Source organism: Oculina patagonica, chromosome 11, assembly GCF_052425735.1.
Source record: "Oculina patagonica isolate OP01 chromosome 11, crgOcupat, whole genome shotgun sequence".
Lineage (NCBI taxonomy): Eukaryota > Metazoa > Cnidaria > Anthozoa > Scleractinia > Oculinidae > Oculina > Oculina patagonica.
The window spans coordinates 12,252,754-12,269,081 of NC_135768.1; the positions used below are offsets into that span (position 1 = coordinate 12,252,754).

Genomic DNA, 16,328 nt, shown 5'->3' on the forward strand with positions numbered 1-16,328 from the left:
ATTTACTGCTGGGGGTAACTCTGCGATGGACTAGCATCCCATGATTCCAGGGAGAGTAGAAATACTCCAAGTTGCTTCATGCTACTGAAACCGGGATAAGCTCTGGCATAATGGGCCAATAGGCTTGATTGCATACAGGGCTTCAAGTGGCCTCTTGTGAAAATAATTAGGGCTAAAAATTAATAGGGAATTTTTTTTAAAAAATATATAGGGCAATATAGGGATTTTTAAAAAGTATTTTCAACATGTTTAAAACAAAAAATACTTATTGATCTTTATTGCCTTATAACCAGTTCGTAAATTACTTGACACAGGAAATCCTTGCCCTTATTGAAGCCTTCCAAGGGGGGAGGGGAGAGGTTGGGGGAGGGGAGGAAGTGGTGTTGTCCCCTAACCAACAGCTGTAAATGTTGCTGTCAGTTTTTGGAATAGATCGTTATGATTGCTTTTCTTTTCCATTTCTGCTGCATCAATCTTAGCAGTTTGTGTGTGATTTAGTCATTGAGCTATATTTTCATCAAACCTGTGCCTTGCTAATGGAGGGTCCAGGAAATTTCAAGAATCTGAGCACTCAGAGATGCCATTTGCTGCACTCTGGGTCACTTTCATGTGATTTTTTATCTATCATTAATTCACCAGCCACCTTGTTACATATTGGGAAATACACAACTTTTCATTGTCACTGCCATTTTTTAGTGTTTAATTAGCATGTGTTAGCATGTTTTAGTGTTTAGTAACTCCTGTGTCACTTTTGCCCCTTGGATTAGGCCTCCTCATTACAACCACCATCACAAGGTCGATCATAACCTAAGCAAACCTTTTTTTGGTTTATTCTAAATCAGTCTTAATTAAATGAACTTAGTCTGTGATTTTTGACATTATATTTCACGCAGCTCAGCATATCACAAATTAAAGGGGCAGTATCATGGTACCGGATTTTGATGCATTTTCGTCATAACAGAGCTAAAATTATGCCTCAATAGCTTCACTCATTCACAAGATGCGCAGAGAACACCAAGGTGAAGATATTAATTATGTGACTATTTCAAAAGAGAACAAAATGTATTTAGTTTTTAATGATTAATTTGTCCATGACACATGGGCATAGTTTGAAAATGTCTGCCAGAAGCTACTTCACAGCTATCTCTTTCATGACACATGTTGTGTGAAATAAAAGGCATGGCTGACTAGGTTTGTCTGAAAGTGTACATGCATCAAAGATTGAATTGGAATTTGGGGTGTTTGTTTTTTGTGGTGGAGGAAAAACCAGAGAACAATTAATGCAAATAAGATTTCACTTTTATCATACAACTTTCATTATTTCTCTGACATTGAAAATAGCAGCTACACGGATTTCAAGGTGTAGCTGACTGAGGTCCTTTAAAAGTATAGGGCTGGTAGGGATTATAGGACATTAAACTATTATAGGGAAATATAGGGACTCTTGACTCCCTGTACACACAGAAGTCTGTGTCTGATTGGTTCTTTCTCTCATCTGATCTTTGTAAGCCTGTATACATGTATCAGTGTGGAAGTGTCCTTAGCTCAGATCAAGTAAGATTTTTCTCCCAAGGACGAAGATGGATGGCGTATGTTCATACTGTACATATAAAGATAAGTATTTATTTACCTGCAGCAGTAGGTGATATTTAAGGATTCTTTGCACAGGTTTCAGCAAATAAGACCCAAGAGGAAGGGAATGGCCTAATTCAACTTGAATTTTCTGAAAAAAAGAAAGAAATCATGATAAACAAATTATTAAAACAAGACCATGTAATGTAAATACAATGTATGCAAGGAATGAAGGAAGAATGGAAGGAGAATGGATGAACGAATGAATGAACGTAAAAAAACAAAGAAATGAACAAACAAGCAAAGGAACGAATGTCTGAATGTAACAAATTTGCATGAAAGAAGAAATTTTGAACAAACAAGTTGAAAGTACATGATTGTATCTTATGCATGTACTGAGCTTATAGTACATGACTGTATAATTATATTTTACCTTTATAAAATCTGCTGTCTCTTTTTTCTGTGTAGACTTTGTTAGTACTTCTACAGACCTATCAGGAAACAACAACATTAGTGTTAAAATAACATCAGCAAAGACCGGTACGTTAAAGGAGTTTTAATAATACATGCCAGTTACGGATCTATCATAACAATGTACATGTACACATGTACCACATGTGAGAGAGAGAAGCCTAAATATTTATTATAAATAGGGTTACTCCGTCAGCTTTACATGTGGTACATGTACATGTACATGTTCATTTTCAGTGGTGGTCTGCTACTTTTGGTCTCTCTATTGAAGGGGTTTTAACAAGATTGTCCAGCACTTGCAGACAGAAATAATGATTTGAAGCTGAAATACATGTAGGTTAAGCTGCATGACTTTGAGCTGATGATTCCTGATAGGAGTCACCCACCCCAGCAGGTGTCAGTTCTTACTGAAAGTAATGAAAAACCAAGAAAGAAGAAACCTAACTTCTGACTGCTCACTTAAATCGTTGCCTAGCTCTCCATTCTGTGCAATGCAATCATCTCGTTGATCACATAAAACATAGGCGTGTAAAATGTGCAATGAAGCAATGGAACTAATTAAAAATCAATGGAGGTTTCTATCTCAGTAACCATCTACTGGTGTATTTAGGTAATGGGGGACTGCAATGGAAATGGAACTCAGAGCTTATTAATATACAATGTAATCTTGTTCCACCCTGACCTTTGAGCATGCAACTACATGTATACCCAGATGAATAAATAAAGATGAATAAAGAATAAAGATGAATAAAGACTTTCAATATTAATTTTGAAAGCTCATGCAGACAATCTTAATGTCTATCCTTAATGTCTAGCCTTTCTGACTGACTTTCTGTCTGTCTGTGTGTCTGTCTGTCTGTCTGTCTGTCTGGCTGGCCGCTGGTTGTATGGCTGGCTGTATGGCTGGTTGTATGTCACTGACTGTCCCTTGTTATTTATGAGCTTATAATTTCTTTTAGTTTATCTTACACTGGGTAATTTGTACAGTAGTCTGTGTATGTTACAAAGCCCTTCTCCTAAAAAATAACAGAAAATCACGAAAAGAGTAAGTTTAAACCTGAAAGAATGAACTCTAATAAAAATGACATTTACATCAATGGACATTTAAACATTGTATTAAGAACTGTGTTTTGCTTCAGTGACCCTAGGGAGGCGTGGTGGCCTAATGGTCAGTGCGTCCGACTCTGAGTCGAACGGCCCGGGTTCAAGGCCTGGCCGGAGTGCTGCGTTGTGTTTTTGGGCAAGACACTTTAATCTCACAGTGCCTCTCTCCACCCAGGTGTATAAATGGGTACTGGCGAATTTATTGCTAGGGGGTAACCCTGCCATGAACTAGCATCCCATCCAGGGGGGAGTAGCAATACTCCTAGTCGCTTATTAATGCTACGGAAACCGGAATAAGCTCCGGCTATGTGGGCCACTTGCCTCGGACACAGACTTTTTTGCTTCAGTGACACAAAACCCACACTTAAGAGGCTGTCATAGATACACAATGAGAGATTTACATGAACATTCTTTTTTTGCATGGCCAAATGCATGTATCCTATTGTATGCATGTATCATTATTTTTGACTGTAACTACATTTTTGTACCTCTATTGAAATGCAAATCCATGTCTTGTAGCTTAGGACTAACAGTGTAACACATTCACAAATGTAGAAGGCGTTCCTAAAACGCAGATTTTAATTTCTTTTTCTTTCTAATAAATTTGCACTCTTGCTTACCTTGGAGACAAACTGTTTTGCTACTTCCACAGGATCGTCACCACATGTTTCCAGTTCAGCTAGAAATGTCCTTCAAAAGAAACACATACAGTCATGTACATACCGTAAAGATCCATGTACAGTACTGTGCAAAAGTGATGCAAACGAAATTCGCAACTTTTCGGGGCTTTTCGACGAAAAAATTGCGAAATTTCGTTCGAAGCGAATTTTCGGCGAAAAAGTAGCACTTTTCGTTTCGTCTATTGTTTTAAACGTCGCGAATTTTCGCGAGCATATTTCGCTTGCCTCGAAATTGACTTTGAAAATTCGCTGTGTTCGAATGTCTATTGGCCTTTTCTAAAGCTATGGCTCTGCCCTGCTTCATGACTATAAAGAATGTCTCTTTGAGGTGCTGCTATTCAAACTACAGTAAAAGACGATGACCATTGTTTTATGACAGATCGTTTTATTTCACTTTAAGCATTACCGGAGAAAGCCTTTTAAAACTCGACCAAGCAATTAGCCCCCTACCTTAGTCTGTGATTCAAAGATAAAACTTGATTCCTCCTTTTCTATGTTTAAGTGGCAAAGTTTATACTCTTCTTTTCGATCGCACATGTAAACACATCCGCGATATTGAATCCGTGATACTTGAACCCAGACTTCCACGTGCCGAAAGCAAGTGTGTCAACATTCAACATGGCGGACAAGTCACATGGCGAGCGTGTGTTGGCGTATGTTTCACCATTTTATTGAGCCACTAGATCGAAGGAAAGAGTAGATATGGAGGCGGTGAAAAATTTTTTACTTTCTCGATACTTTTGCGTGCAAGAAGTAGGACCTTTTTTACAAGGTAAGATGTTCGAAAAGTTTCTTGTACGATCGACCTGTAAACTTTGTGGTCGCCGCGCCATGTGCTTTCACTGATATACCATAATATGTACAGCTGTAAACAAGAATCTTACTCAAGGCAATTCGTTTGAGTTATGTGAAGGTATAAATAAAGTTTTCTCACATCCAAAAGAGGCTGAAATGTTTTCAGTAGTAAACCTTTTATTTGTTTAACCCCTGTCTTGTTTCTTCGAAGTCGGCTTCTGAAAACATTAGTATCGCGCTTGTTTATGTTGCAAATATAGCCTCTACAGTGGTGTTCTTTGAAGTTTTAGGAACTTTCATTTGCCCCAAGCAATGTTTCAGTTATATTTTACTCTGTCACGGCTCAAATAATTTATTAAATTGTTACGACCTTGATGGAACGCGCTTCGCATTAGTTTATTAACTATGGTCGAGTGAAAGCTACATGCAGCGATTCGAATTTCGATAAGTCATTGTTTGTCTACCTCGAAAATTCGCTATTTCGAATTTCGCAGTCTCGAATTTTCGACGAAGTTCGCGATTTTTTCGCGTGGAGCGCAACGAAACATGTCTCGATAATTCGAAGAAATTTCGACGAAAATTCGCGAGAACAAAAAACGAATTTCGACGAATTTCGTTTGCATTACTTTTGCACAATACTGTATAAGCCGCACTTTTTTCCTCTAAATGGGTTATTCCATTTTTGACCCCCCATTCCGCCCGGATTTCCCAGATCGCTAGACCCCCCCTCCCGCCCGGATTTCCATTTTTTTAAAAGGCCCTAACTGAAAACAACAGACAATAGAAAAGACACAACATTTCGTCCAAAAGATCCTTGTTTATTATAATTTTCAAAACTGGGGTAATATCGCGAATTCTGCGGGCCAAATTTCAACATTTCAAATCAGATTATTTTGATCGCGCGTGTTACGTTTGAGTGATCTCCGGTACACTCTCCTCGAAAATGCCACTTGCTTTTTCCGTACCACAACAAAAGTACAAGATAAAAATTTTTAAGTCTTAAAAATTATCTAAAATAATGTAAGAAAAACACAGTGAAAAAAGTCGTTAATGTGCTAATAAAGAAAGACTATCATCTCAGTTGTTGGCGACAAGGCGGCCTAAATTGGCGTGTGTTTACAAGATCAAGTTCTCGCTGTTAGAACTGTTCGTGTGACATTTACTTGAGCTTATCAATAAAGCCTTTCGAACTACAATAATTTCAAATTTTGTTACCTATATGGATCTGTAGGTCAACTGGATATTTTGCCTTTCTTTCAAGAATTCAAGCTTTCATGCGTACAGTATGTGGTCCTTGGTCCGTGAGGTCCTTGGTCCGCGACTTTTTCGAATATGATTTAATATTTCCTCAATAACTAAACTTCGGCAAAAAGTGAATGTTACCAATGATTTTTTGACTATTCTTCTTTGGTATGTCAAATTTTCAGCTTTCGTACTGTCGGTTACGGTGCTAAATTCACGCTTGTCAACAGACAGGTAAATGATTTGCCTTTCTTGAAATTTCAACTTTTCGCGGGTCCATGAATTACATGCATATATGGTCGCGTTTACTAAGCTAGTGCATAGATAAAACGCAACGGGAAAACGTGTTTTTTTGGAGAACAGGTTAATAGATCAACTGATTTCAGCAGCTGTGAAGAGATTTGCTGCAGAGTTGCAAATTTTCGATTTAGCGACTAATAAAAGTTAAAAACAATTTTCGCACATGGGTCCTTGGTCCGTGACCTTTTACTGTGAACAAAATATTGTTTTAAAACAACGATAATTCAGTAAAAACAATAAGCACCGGGTGCGCACATGGGCGCTACGGCATTTATTCTCGCGTCAAATAATTCAAAATTAATTTGGAAAGTTATAAAGAGAAGAAATAAAGATGCGGGTTTGTGTCGGAGACTTCTGTCTGTAAGAAATCTGAAAAATACACGGGTTGTTTTATACTCGCACCTCACAACGACTTCCAACAAGACTGAAGCTTAAAAATGTCAAAAATAGTAAAGAATAGATTAAATATTGCTAAAATGTTGCATCTTTTTAAAAAATTATCGCGATTCACAGTAAATTTCAGGCTGTTTACGTGACTCGCGGATAAAGGACCACATTTGCGGACCAAGGACCTGCGAGCACGGCCACTGTTTTTTTAATTACACGAAAAATACTTTAGTAAGGACGTTGCCACTTTGCAATTATAAAGAGAGACATAAAATCTATCGTCAAGAAAAATTTCAGCCCATCGGGCTTTGATTCAGGTAAGATATATTTATAACTTTTACTCGCGGACCAAGGGCCACATACTGTAATGCCCACGTTCTTGCTTCCATGAACTTGTTCACATATTGATTATAAGGCATGGAAAATAAAGTGGAAGTAGCCAAATAATACACAAATTGCGTATACGCATGTTAGCCAGCAAAACAAGTTCTCGGGTTGGCTAAAATAAACAGAGAAGTACAACCTGCAGTCAGCCCGATCGCCTTTCCTTCGCAGGTTTGCTGAGGATGTTGCAAAGAACGGGCTCGGGTGGCCTGGGTACCGTAAAAATGTTCCAGGCGTTCCGTGATCGGTCGAACGATCGTAACGAAATTTGTTGTTATAACACGCTGGTTCTTCATGAATAAAAGGACCTATGAAGGTAAACTTGAAGCATATGAGGTAAGAACACCATAAACGGGAAGACTACAATATTTTCCAATGCAAACTTCTTCTTTTAAGTAGCACAACATATCGATCGAGTGAAAGTTAAAAGTGACCCCCGAGGAAGAATTTTTAGGTTCGGATCCCCCCTCCCGCCCGGATTTCCCGAGCCATTAACCCCCCCTCCTGCGAGAATTTCCAGTTTGCCATCCGTCGGGGAGGTGTGTATTTTTTCTGGAATAACCCAATTCAAGTCAAAAATCGGGGGTGCGGCTTATCTACGGAAACATCTCTGGTTGGAATTCTCAAAGGCCTAATTAATATTCATAAAAAAACTTCTCAAGACGTCACTGAATAAACAAAGTAAAATAAAAGGTGACAGGTAAGAAAGAACCTGAATGAAGAAAGTCCCAGAAATTCCCTAGCTGTTGTAAGCATTTCGCCAAATGAACTACTGTACCATATCTACTCAAATAAGTGCTGCAGCGCTTATTAAATTTTTTGCGCCTCACTGGATGCGACGCTCATTCAAGGACAGTGCTTATTTGAGGGTGGTGCTGATTTAAAACTTGGACACAACTAAGAAATCTTTTATTCTAATTTAACGATATATTTTCTATCTGTACAAAAGTTTTACAGTTGCAAACAGAAACGTCTTTTGCTTGTCACCATTTTGTCTCTTTCCTCACTTTACCAAAATGTCACTAAAATTGTAGGCAAGGCCTTCACAACAAAACTATGTATTGCAACAATTCTAGATATAAAACTTTTGGGCAAGAGGTGAAAAATAATCATTTTGAACTGAAGAACATTGATCACTTTTGATGAAAAGAAAATAATTTCCAATGCTGTTTTAGAGTTGGGTTGTACTGAGTGGTTTTTTTAGATAATATTATACGGAATTCCTTGAATAAGCGCCACATCGGGATTGCAGCACTAATTCGGGGGCGGCGCTTATTAACTATTTTGTCCCAAATGCGGCGCTTATTCGGGGGAGGGGCCGGGCACTTATTCGAGTAAATACCGTATGTAGATGGTCACACATGCAGCTTTAGAAACTTGAATACTTCAGTTGGTGTACTATCAGTGCCACTGAATTCTCTCCATCTCCAGAGAAATTATTGCATATTTTTAAATGTTTTATTACTTACTTGTTAAACTCATAGATTTCCTCTATGTTCATAAAGAGATCTTTGACATCCTGTTCATAGAATGGGGAACTTTCTCTCTTCATTTTAGTCAGATAACCCTGGAAATAGTAAAATATCTAAAACAGTTGTAAAAGTTACACCCTGTTATAGAACAAGTTCTTTTGAGTAACTAGTCTTCTGTAAAATTTGCCAGTATGTTGTACTTCAGTTATTAACTATACTTTAATTATTATTTTTATGATATTTACAGTGCTGACACTCGAACCATGAACGCCATCAGGCTTTATTTTCACTTATTTTGTAGTAATTTTTTACATTTGTGACCTTTCACGCGAAAACGTACACTAACGACTTTCCGTTTTTACACGGGATCATGTTTACAACCCGTTTGTTAGTCGTTTGAAAAAAATTTGCACTTGTTCGAACGACTTCGGTCAACCGTTTAGTAAACACATCCACTCGTTCGAACGACTTGGTCGCCCGTTCGGTAAAAAAATAATTAGGTTCGAACGACTTGGTCGCCCATTCGGTAAAAAATAATTAATTTTCGAAAACGTTCCTTACGGTATTTCTTATTTACTAGCTACTTTAGCGTCTTTTGCGGAAGCAAATTTTCGTCGGTGTGGTGGTGTTGTCTTTACAAAGGACCTGCTTTTTGATAAGACAAATACTGAGTCTTTCAATACCATGAAAATACAAGGTTTATCAAATACAAATTTTTTAGTTTGGACTGGTCTAAGACAATCAGTCCCACTGAACCTACGTGGCAATGTGCCTGGCTCTAAGGAGGTTATTAATATAGAAAAATACAAATGTCGAAATTACTATTGTCACTTAATAAAACTCAAATATGAAAAACCTAGCAAATGGGATAAACTCGGTCTAGAATTTGATTTGAGAGAAGATCAAATTTCATGGGCATACCTTCTACCTTTGAGGGTAGCAAGCGAACCTTATGTACGCTCCTTTCAATACAAGGTGTTAAATTCTATTCTCTTTTCAAATGACTGCCTGTTTTTAAAAAATAGGCTACGTAACAAATCCTAACTGTACTTTTTGTCAAGTGAGTCGAGAAACTATCAATCACTTTTTGTTTGAATGCACTTTTTCAAAGTCCTTTTGGAATACGGTGACCGTTAATATTTTGAATAGGCTTGGTAGTTGCAGGTGTCTTTTGTTACGTGATGTTATTATTGGAATTCTGAAGGAGGGAATGGACTTGGTAAACTGTATAATAATTTTAGGAAAAACGTATCTTTGGACCTGTAAACGAAAAGGAATTAAACCCAAATTTGATCACTTCAAACAAATTTTAGAAATCAAATACGAAACTGAAAAATATATCGCTTTTAAGACAAATCAGATTAACGTGTTCAGCAAAAAATGGAAAGCATTTGAGGAAAACGTCTAAAATAAGTAAAGTTAAGTAATAAGTTAGGTAAGGTAAAGTAATTTCTCCTGTTGTACCTATAATTTTGTATGTTTTAGTATACGGTGTAAAAAAAGAAAAAAAAAAGGGCCTTGAGAAACTAAATTGTAAAGTTAAAATTTATTGCACATAAGTATAGGTTAAGTCTTATCCTCTAATTTTGTTAAGTGTTGATTATCAATAAATAAATAAAAAAAATAAAATAAAAATTTCGTCGTAGTAAACAAAGAAGCCGAGCGGGCATGAGTATTAAACTTTGCTTGTATGCGTTTTCATTTTCTTCAAGGGTGGAAGTGAAAATGCAAAAGTCAAAAACTTTGTAAGCCTCCATCCGCCACGAGTCCCCACAGGCCTTAATTTTTTGATTTCAAGCCTGCGAATCGAAAGTTTTTCCCGGAAGGTTGAGAAAATGATTTTTCACGTCCGACAGTGTATTCCCACGGGAGATATCTTTACATGTAAAATTAAACCTCTAATCAAAAGTGCTTGTTATTTGCATTCTTTGACTTTTATCAAGTCAAAAAAACATTTTTCGGACAGTTGCTGAATGAAACTTAAATCTTGAATAAAACGAGTATCGATAATCAAATGTTATAAAGTAGACTTTCAATAAAGTCCTTCGTCTTGTTTATTATGGCGCGCCGGGACGAAGGACTTTTTGTACTTGAATCACGCCACTTTTAGCGACCCAAAAACGGGTCGCTGAGCGTAGACCAATCAGGGCAGCCCTTATGACAGAAGTGTCAATCACAAGGGATTAAGCGCAGTGAAACGTGACTTGCGGTCAAACATTCAACATGGGGTCAATTTCGAAAGCGATAGATGATGCTGTCAAGGCCACCAGTTATTCAAGTTTGCATGACTACCAGCGAAAAACAATAGAAGCTTATCTTTCTGGGAGAGATGTTATTGTTTCTGCTCCAACCGGAGCTGGAAAAAGCCTCACCATTGAGCTCGCGCCGTACGCATTCGACTCCTTTTTGGTGCGGATACCAATGCCATTGTTTTAGTTGTCGTTTCACTGATTTCTTTTAGTTCAAGTCTCGAACCTTATTGCCTCTGGAATCCCAGCTTCGTATGCTGGCGACGACTGCTCTACAGCAACTGGCGGATATTTTAGATTTCAAATCTAAACTGGTGTTTGGAAGTCCGGTGGCGATTCTTAATAACTATTGGCACATTTTTTGTCGGTTAAAAAACAATTTAAAATGTGTATTCATCGATGAGAGTCATTGCATTGCCAAATTTGCTCTCTGGAGGCAGGAGAAACGCACACAAACTCGATTGTTTTCGTCGGAGTTGAGTCTAAAAATACGTTCCGCCATTCGAGTCAAGGACTTGCAACGAAATCCGAGATGCCAGATGTAAGTCACGCACCACTTGAAAATTGATACTCCCCATTTTTGGCGCGAAACGCAAACGAAAACCCTTTAAGCGAGACAAGTCGACCTCTCGCGACTTCGTCACTCGCACAGCCGCTTCGCGGCCTAAAAGGCTCGCTTCGCTCGCTTATTCACTGTGAAAACTTGTGAGGTCGACTTGTGGCAAGTCTAGTTATAAAGCAAAGATGGCTAAAAAGCAGAAAAAGCACCGTGACTGTTTAACAGAAATAGTTACGTGACCGTCTGCAAATTCAGCAGATTCAGCCCACGTGCGACAAGGTTGATTTGCATTTTGATCAAGAGTCTCGGCAAAGTTTCAAAACAAGTAATATCTTGGGTTTTACAACGCGTATAAAGTTTATTGAAACAGTAAAATACTCTGCCTTCAACAAAGTTGACTCAAATTGACTCAAAACTATCGCTTTACGTGCGGGATTATTTGAAACCCGAGACGTTGCGAAAGTTGCGAAACCGCAAAACTTTGATATGCCGCACAAACAAACAAGACACAGGGAGCTTTTGATTTGAAGTGAAGTTTGGAAAAAGAAAAATGTTCAATGAAGATGACGGTTTACAAATTGAAAGAGCAAAGCTGTTCGCTTTTTTCAAGCGAGAGAGCTTGTTTGCAGGAACGAGTCGACAGTGGATTCCAGGTAATTTTTTCTCGACCTCAAATCAAAAGCACTTGACGTTTGCACACTGTCAAGCATCGAAACATTGTTCTAGTATTAAACTTGTTGAATATTACTTAAGTTTTAAATAAAACGTAAAACTGTAAGTTTTGTTTAATAGTAAACTCGGTATCAAATGTTCTTAGTTTTTTTGTTCGGCTTAGCTTTTATGACACAATATAAATTAATCAGTCAATCGTTCAGAATTATAAGAATGCCGAATTAGCCGTTCATGACTGGCCGCTTGAACATTATTTTTTTCGTGAGCCTTGCAAACGGGTTGGCTACTCGTTCGGAATAATTCATGAGCCGTTCGAGTCGTAACCCGTTTGAACTTTCAGTGGAACTCCTTTCAAACGACTTCAAGACTCGTTTAAAACCCGTTCGATAGTCGTTTATTTCACTCGTTTACTAGAAAGCCGCTAGTGTATGTTTTCGCGTGAAAGGTCACATTTTTCCAGGCCATGCGCACGATGTTGGTGTACAAGTCACAATTTCTAACGATGTCTGACTTTACCCTTGTATATTTTGTAAATAAGAATAAATATGACTGTAATAATCATACAGATGTATTCTTCATTATCTAATCAAGTTGCATTACTGTTTGTTTAAATGCTCGTTTGCTTGGTTAAAACCTAAAAACAAGGAAATAAACTAATGAGCTAGAATCAGAGCTAGGATCCATCCTTTTTTCAGATAGATACCCTAACCCTATTATAAAAGCTAACCGCATCAACCCAAGCTAAAGTAGGCTAACCGTAGTGCTATTTAGGCTAACCAGAGTGCTAGTGAGGCTAACCGAACGCTATTTTAATAGGCTAACCGGAGCACTTAATAGTTAGTCCCATTCTTACAGCAAGGCGCCCAAAAGTATGACCACTTTTAATTATATCACATTCTTTCGTGCAGACTATCCAATCAGAGGCGAGGAACGTTCCCGTAATTAGAACAGAAAACCGCAAGCAGGGAAGATCGAAGCAGTGCACGTGTTTCATGGTCATCATGGATGCTTGTATTTGAAATCCTACGCTACAAATATGGTAACTCCAAAATGCGAAATATTGACGTTAAAATTTATAGACATCCCCTCTACTGCTGCAGTTCGACGCAATTGACGGTATTCTCGATCGGCCCGCGGGCAACAATCTGTAAGTTAAGAGTATAAAGTTTTGATTCAGAGTTATCGGTTTAGCTTTCACAGAAACATTTTGCATCAGTATGACTACAGTTATACAAGTAAAGTTGTTGCGTTCCGATTCCTATTATTGCGAGCACGATCTATTTTAGGGAACATTTCGCATGTATTTATGATCGCAGTTATAAATAAAGTTGTGTTTCTTGTTATTGCGATTGCGATTTACTTTTACATCGCAGTAACCGGCGTTGAGATTGATATATTTTCGTCGTGGTTATACAAGACTTATTATGTACAAGTGGCAACTGCAAATGCAAAAGATCTAACTTACAGCAACAGCTAAGTTGTAAAGTTAAGATAAACGCCAACTCTGTCGCTACGTGCAAACAATATTTACCGACAATTACAATGTTTATGAAAAATAATACTTGCAAGTCACCTTTTCTTTGGTGTATTTCACGCTAAAATAATTTGTCCCAAATACGAAATATTTACGGTATCTGAAGTAAATAATACACTTGTCAGTCGCTAGCCACGGTTCCTTGAATGACTTTTAGCTTTTCCCGCTTGCTTTTCGAGAACTTGACGGCAGCTAGACTGAATCGACGTCCCGTTCAATTTCGACCATCCCGCGTTTTTACGAGAAAAATGCTCGGGGGCCAATTATTTTCTCAGAAGGGAAAAATCAAGCTATACATGTACTAGTCGCTGCGCCGTTCCGAAAAGTTGTGCATCATTCGTTGAAATTAAATTTCAACGCGCTGAGAAGTCAACAGCGATAAATCTTCGCAAACAAACACACGTGCACACACAAACATAAAAGCTTGACAGTGAAAAGTGTACACAATAATCTCATGATATCTGCGAGTGTAGGTAAGCAGAAAAAATATAAAAACCCAAAATTGAAGTATCCATGAGAAAGCACAGCTTCGATCTTGCCCGCTTGCGGTTTTCTGTTGTGAATAGACCATTTGCATTATGACGTAAAAGCGCAAAGACTTCTGGTAGTTGTAGTTAGGTTCGCGGGAAATTTTGAATCGTCATCAAGCTCGCTTGCCCAAGAAAATCGTGATGGAGGTAAAGAAAATTACTCTCACCGAAGAAGACGTCCCTGTGGCTTCATTTAAAGGGCAAAAAACAACCTCTCAGTATAAAATAAAGTCCGTTAAAATGAAAAAAAAGCTATGCAAGAAATTGTATATTTGCTGGGTTGCATTTTGTAGTGAAGTTTCAACGAGTGTTTCCTCCAAGTCTCAGTCGCGCGGTTATTTAGTTAAATTCCTAAAACTTTTGCTTACCAGGTATTTTCAAGTAATATACGAAGACGCAATATTTTACCCTTTCTTAACATGGGGGAGCACAGTACATGATTTCTACACTCGTAAAAATCTTTGAGGCTCACCTTTCGAGTCGCACAAGTAATCGTTCATCAACAAGATTATGGAAATAAAATTATATTTGCTCGCACGGCCCTCGCTCGGATTGAAACCACAACTGCTACTCGACGAGTTGACATTTTCAGTACAAAAACCAAGAAAACTTCTTTGTTAAAGAACATTGCAATTACAGTTCTCTATTTGACGAAAAAATACAATTTTAAGATAAAAACAAATGATCTGTATTCACCTGCACAGGGAAGTTTTGATTGATCAGCTTGAAAATCCTTTATGATTGACCCTTCATGATTCATCGATGAAGCTCGATTGAACGAGGAAAATTATTTGACTCGTTTCTTTGTCTCACTGTAAAAATAAATTGAACTGACCGTCCCGTCGAGCAATCATGATATATGGTAAATTTTCTAAGCTTTTTAGTGAAGAAATAATTCACCTGTGATCGATGGAAGCGATCGTTTGTTGAACGTCTGAAAATCAATTAAGAACAAAGTCAATGGCTTGCCTTGCTTTCACTTGATTTCACACAAATTTAGTTATATCCTCGACTCGTCCTTTCAAGCAATCTGTTTCCAGTGCGCTTTTTTTTTGAAGCTGTGATATTAGGCTAAAATTATTTACGAAGAGAAGTTGTCGGCTGCGATAAATGAATCTCTATAGCAAGTCAACTCCGCCACACAACGTACATATTAAACTTACTTGAACACGAACAACATTTGTCTTGGTTAAAACACAGAACTCAGTCAATTTTCATTCCAAAGCTATCATCCTGTTTTCTAAATTTTTAACAGGTAACTAAAAAAATAAATGTATAAACAAATTTCGAAGCAACAGGAGCGTAAACTTTGCAGCTCAACTTCAGATCAAAATAAAAGTCTTGGATGTCCACCTTCACGCTTGGCTGCCCTTAGCCAATCATAGGGCAGAAATGGTGTTTTCCCGCAAACCTAACTACAACTACCAGAAGTCTTTGCGCTTTTACGTCATAATGCAAACGGTCTATTGCGGGACGTTCCTCGGCCTCTGGGTAGTCTGCACGAAAGAATGTGAATTAATTAAAAGTGGTCATACTTATGGTCTTATGGGCGCCTTGCTGTAATTATCCTTGCTCAGATCCTAGCTCGAATCCTGGCTCGAATTCTGGCTCGAATCCTGGCTCGAACCCTGGCTCGGATCCTGGCTCGGATCCTGGCTCGGATCCTGGCTCGGATCCTGGCTCGAATCCTGGCTCAGATCCTGGCTCGAAGTTTAGGTATCCTCAAAAACAAGAAAAAGTTAGTTCACTCACCAAAATTCTTTACATGCCGCGTAACATTTTCGTTTACGAACGACACACTTTCGTCATTGTTTGTAGCGTTTTATCGTTTGAAACGCTTCCAACTTGCGTTTGCCAAACCAGCATTTAGCGTTTGTGCAACGTTTTGGTATCGTTCGTTTCTGTCGTTCAAATCGTTCGCTTATATGGTTTGAATCGTTCGTTTCTATGGTTTGAATCGTTCGTTTTATAAATTTTATGGTTTGAATCGTTTGGTCTGTTTGGTTTATTTGTAGTTTGAATCGTTTCTTTCTTTCGGTTTGGTAAATGTTGTTTTCAAATGTGGATTTGATTGAAAACAATTGTTTAACTGATCGTTTGAGGCAAAATTCAATAACTTTGGTGATTTTATCAGAAAAGGTTGCGATTTTAAAAGGACGGCTTTGAACAGAGACGAAGCGTCTGGCGGTGTCTGCAAAATATACACGAATAATTAAGTCTTGTGTTCTTAATTAAGCGCACAAAGAATCAATATTAATTTTATTGCATCCAAAAGCAAATTTGACATTTGTTTGAATAACTTTTTTGGATCCAAAAACATTTTGCGTTCTATTTTGCGTTCTATTCTGAGTTGGAAGCCGTGTTTTTTTAAACATTG

General features: G+C 38.0%; 1 protein-coding gene across 6 annotated transcripts in view; it reads right to left on the reverse strand.

Moving 5' to 3' along the window:
* The window catches only part of LOC144630312 (uncharacterized), a 61,244-nt gene that overhangs the window by 33,160 nt on the left and 11,756 nt on the right, over positions 1-16,328 (reverse strand). For all 6 annotated transcript variants that reach the window (XR_013566502.1, XM_078488655.1, XM_078488658.1 and 3 more), the window contains 5 exons: positions 8,405-8,502; positions 3,768-3,837; positions 3,013-3,059; positions 2,006-2,063; positions 1,631-1,723 (listed from right to left, as the gene is read on the reverse strand). Coding sequence is in view for 5 of the 6 variants with exons in the window: in XM_078488655.1 (XP_078344781.1) it covers positions 1,631-1,723; positions 2,006-2,063; positions 3,013-3,059; positions 3,768-3,837; positions 8,405-8,502 (366 nt within the window). In the remaining variant the exon portion in view is untranslated. The remainder of the gene's footprint in view (positions 1-1,630; positions 1,724-2,005; positions 2,064-3,012; positions 3,060-3,767; positions 3,838-8,404; positions 8,503-16,328) is intronic.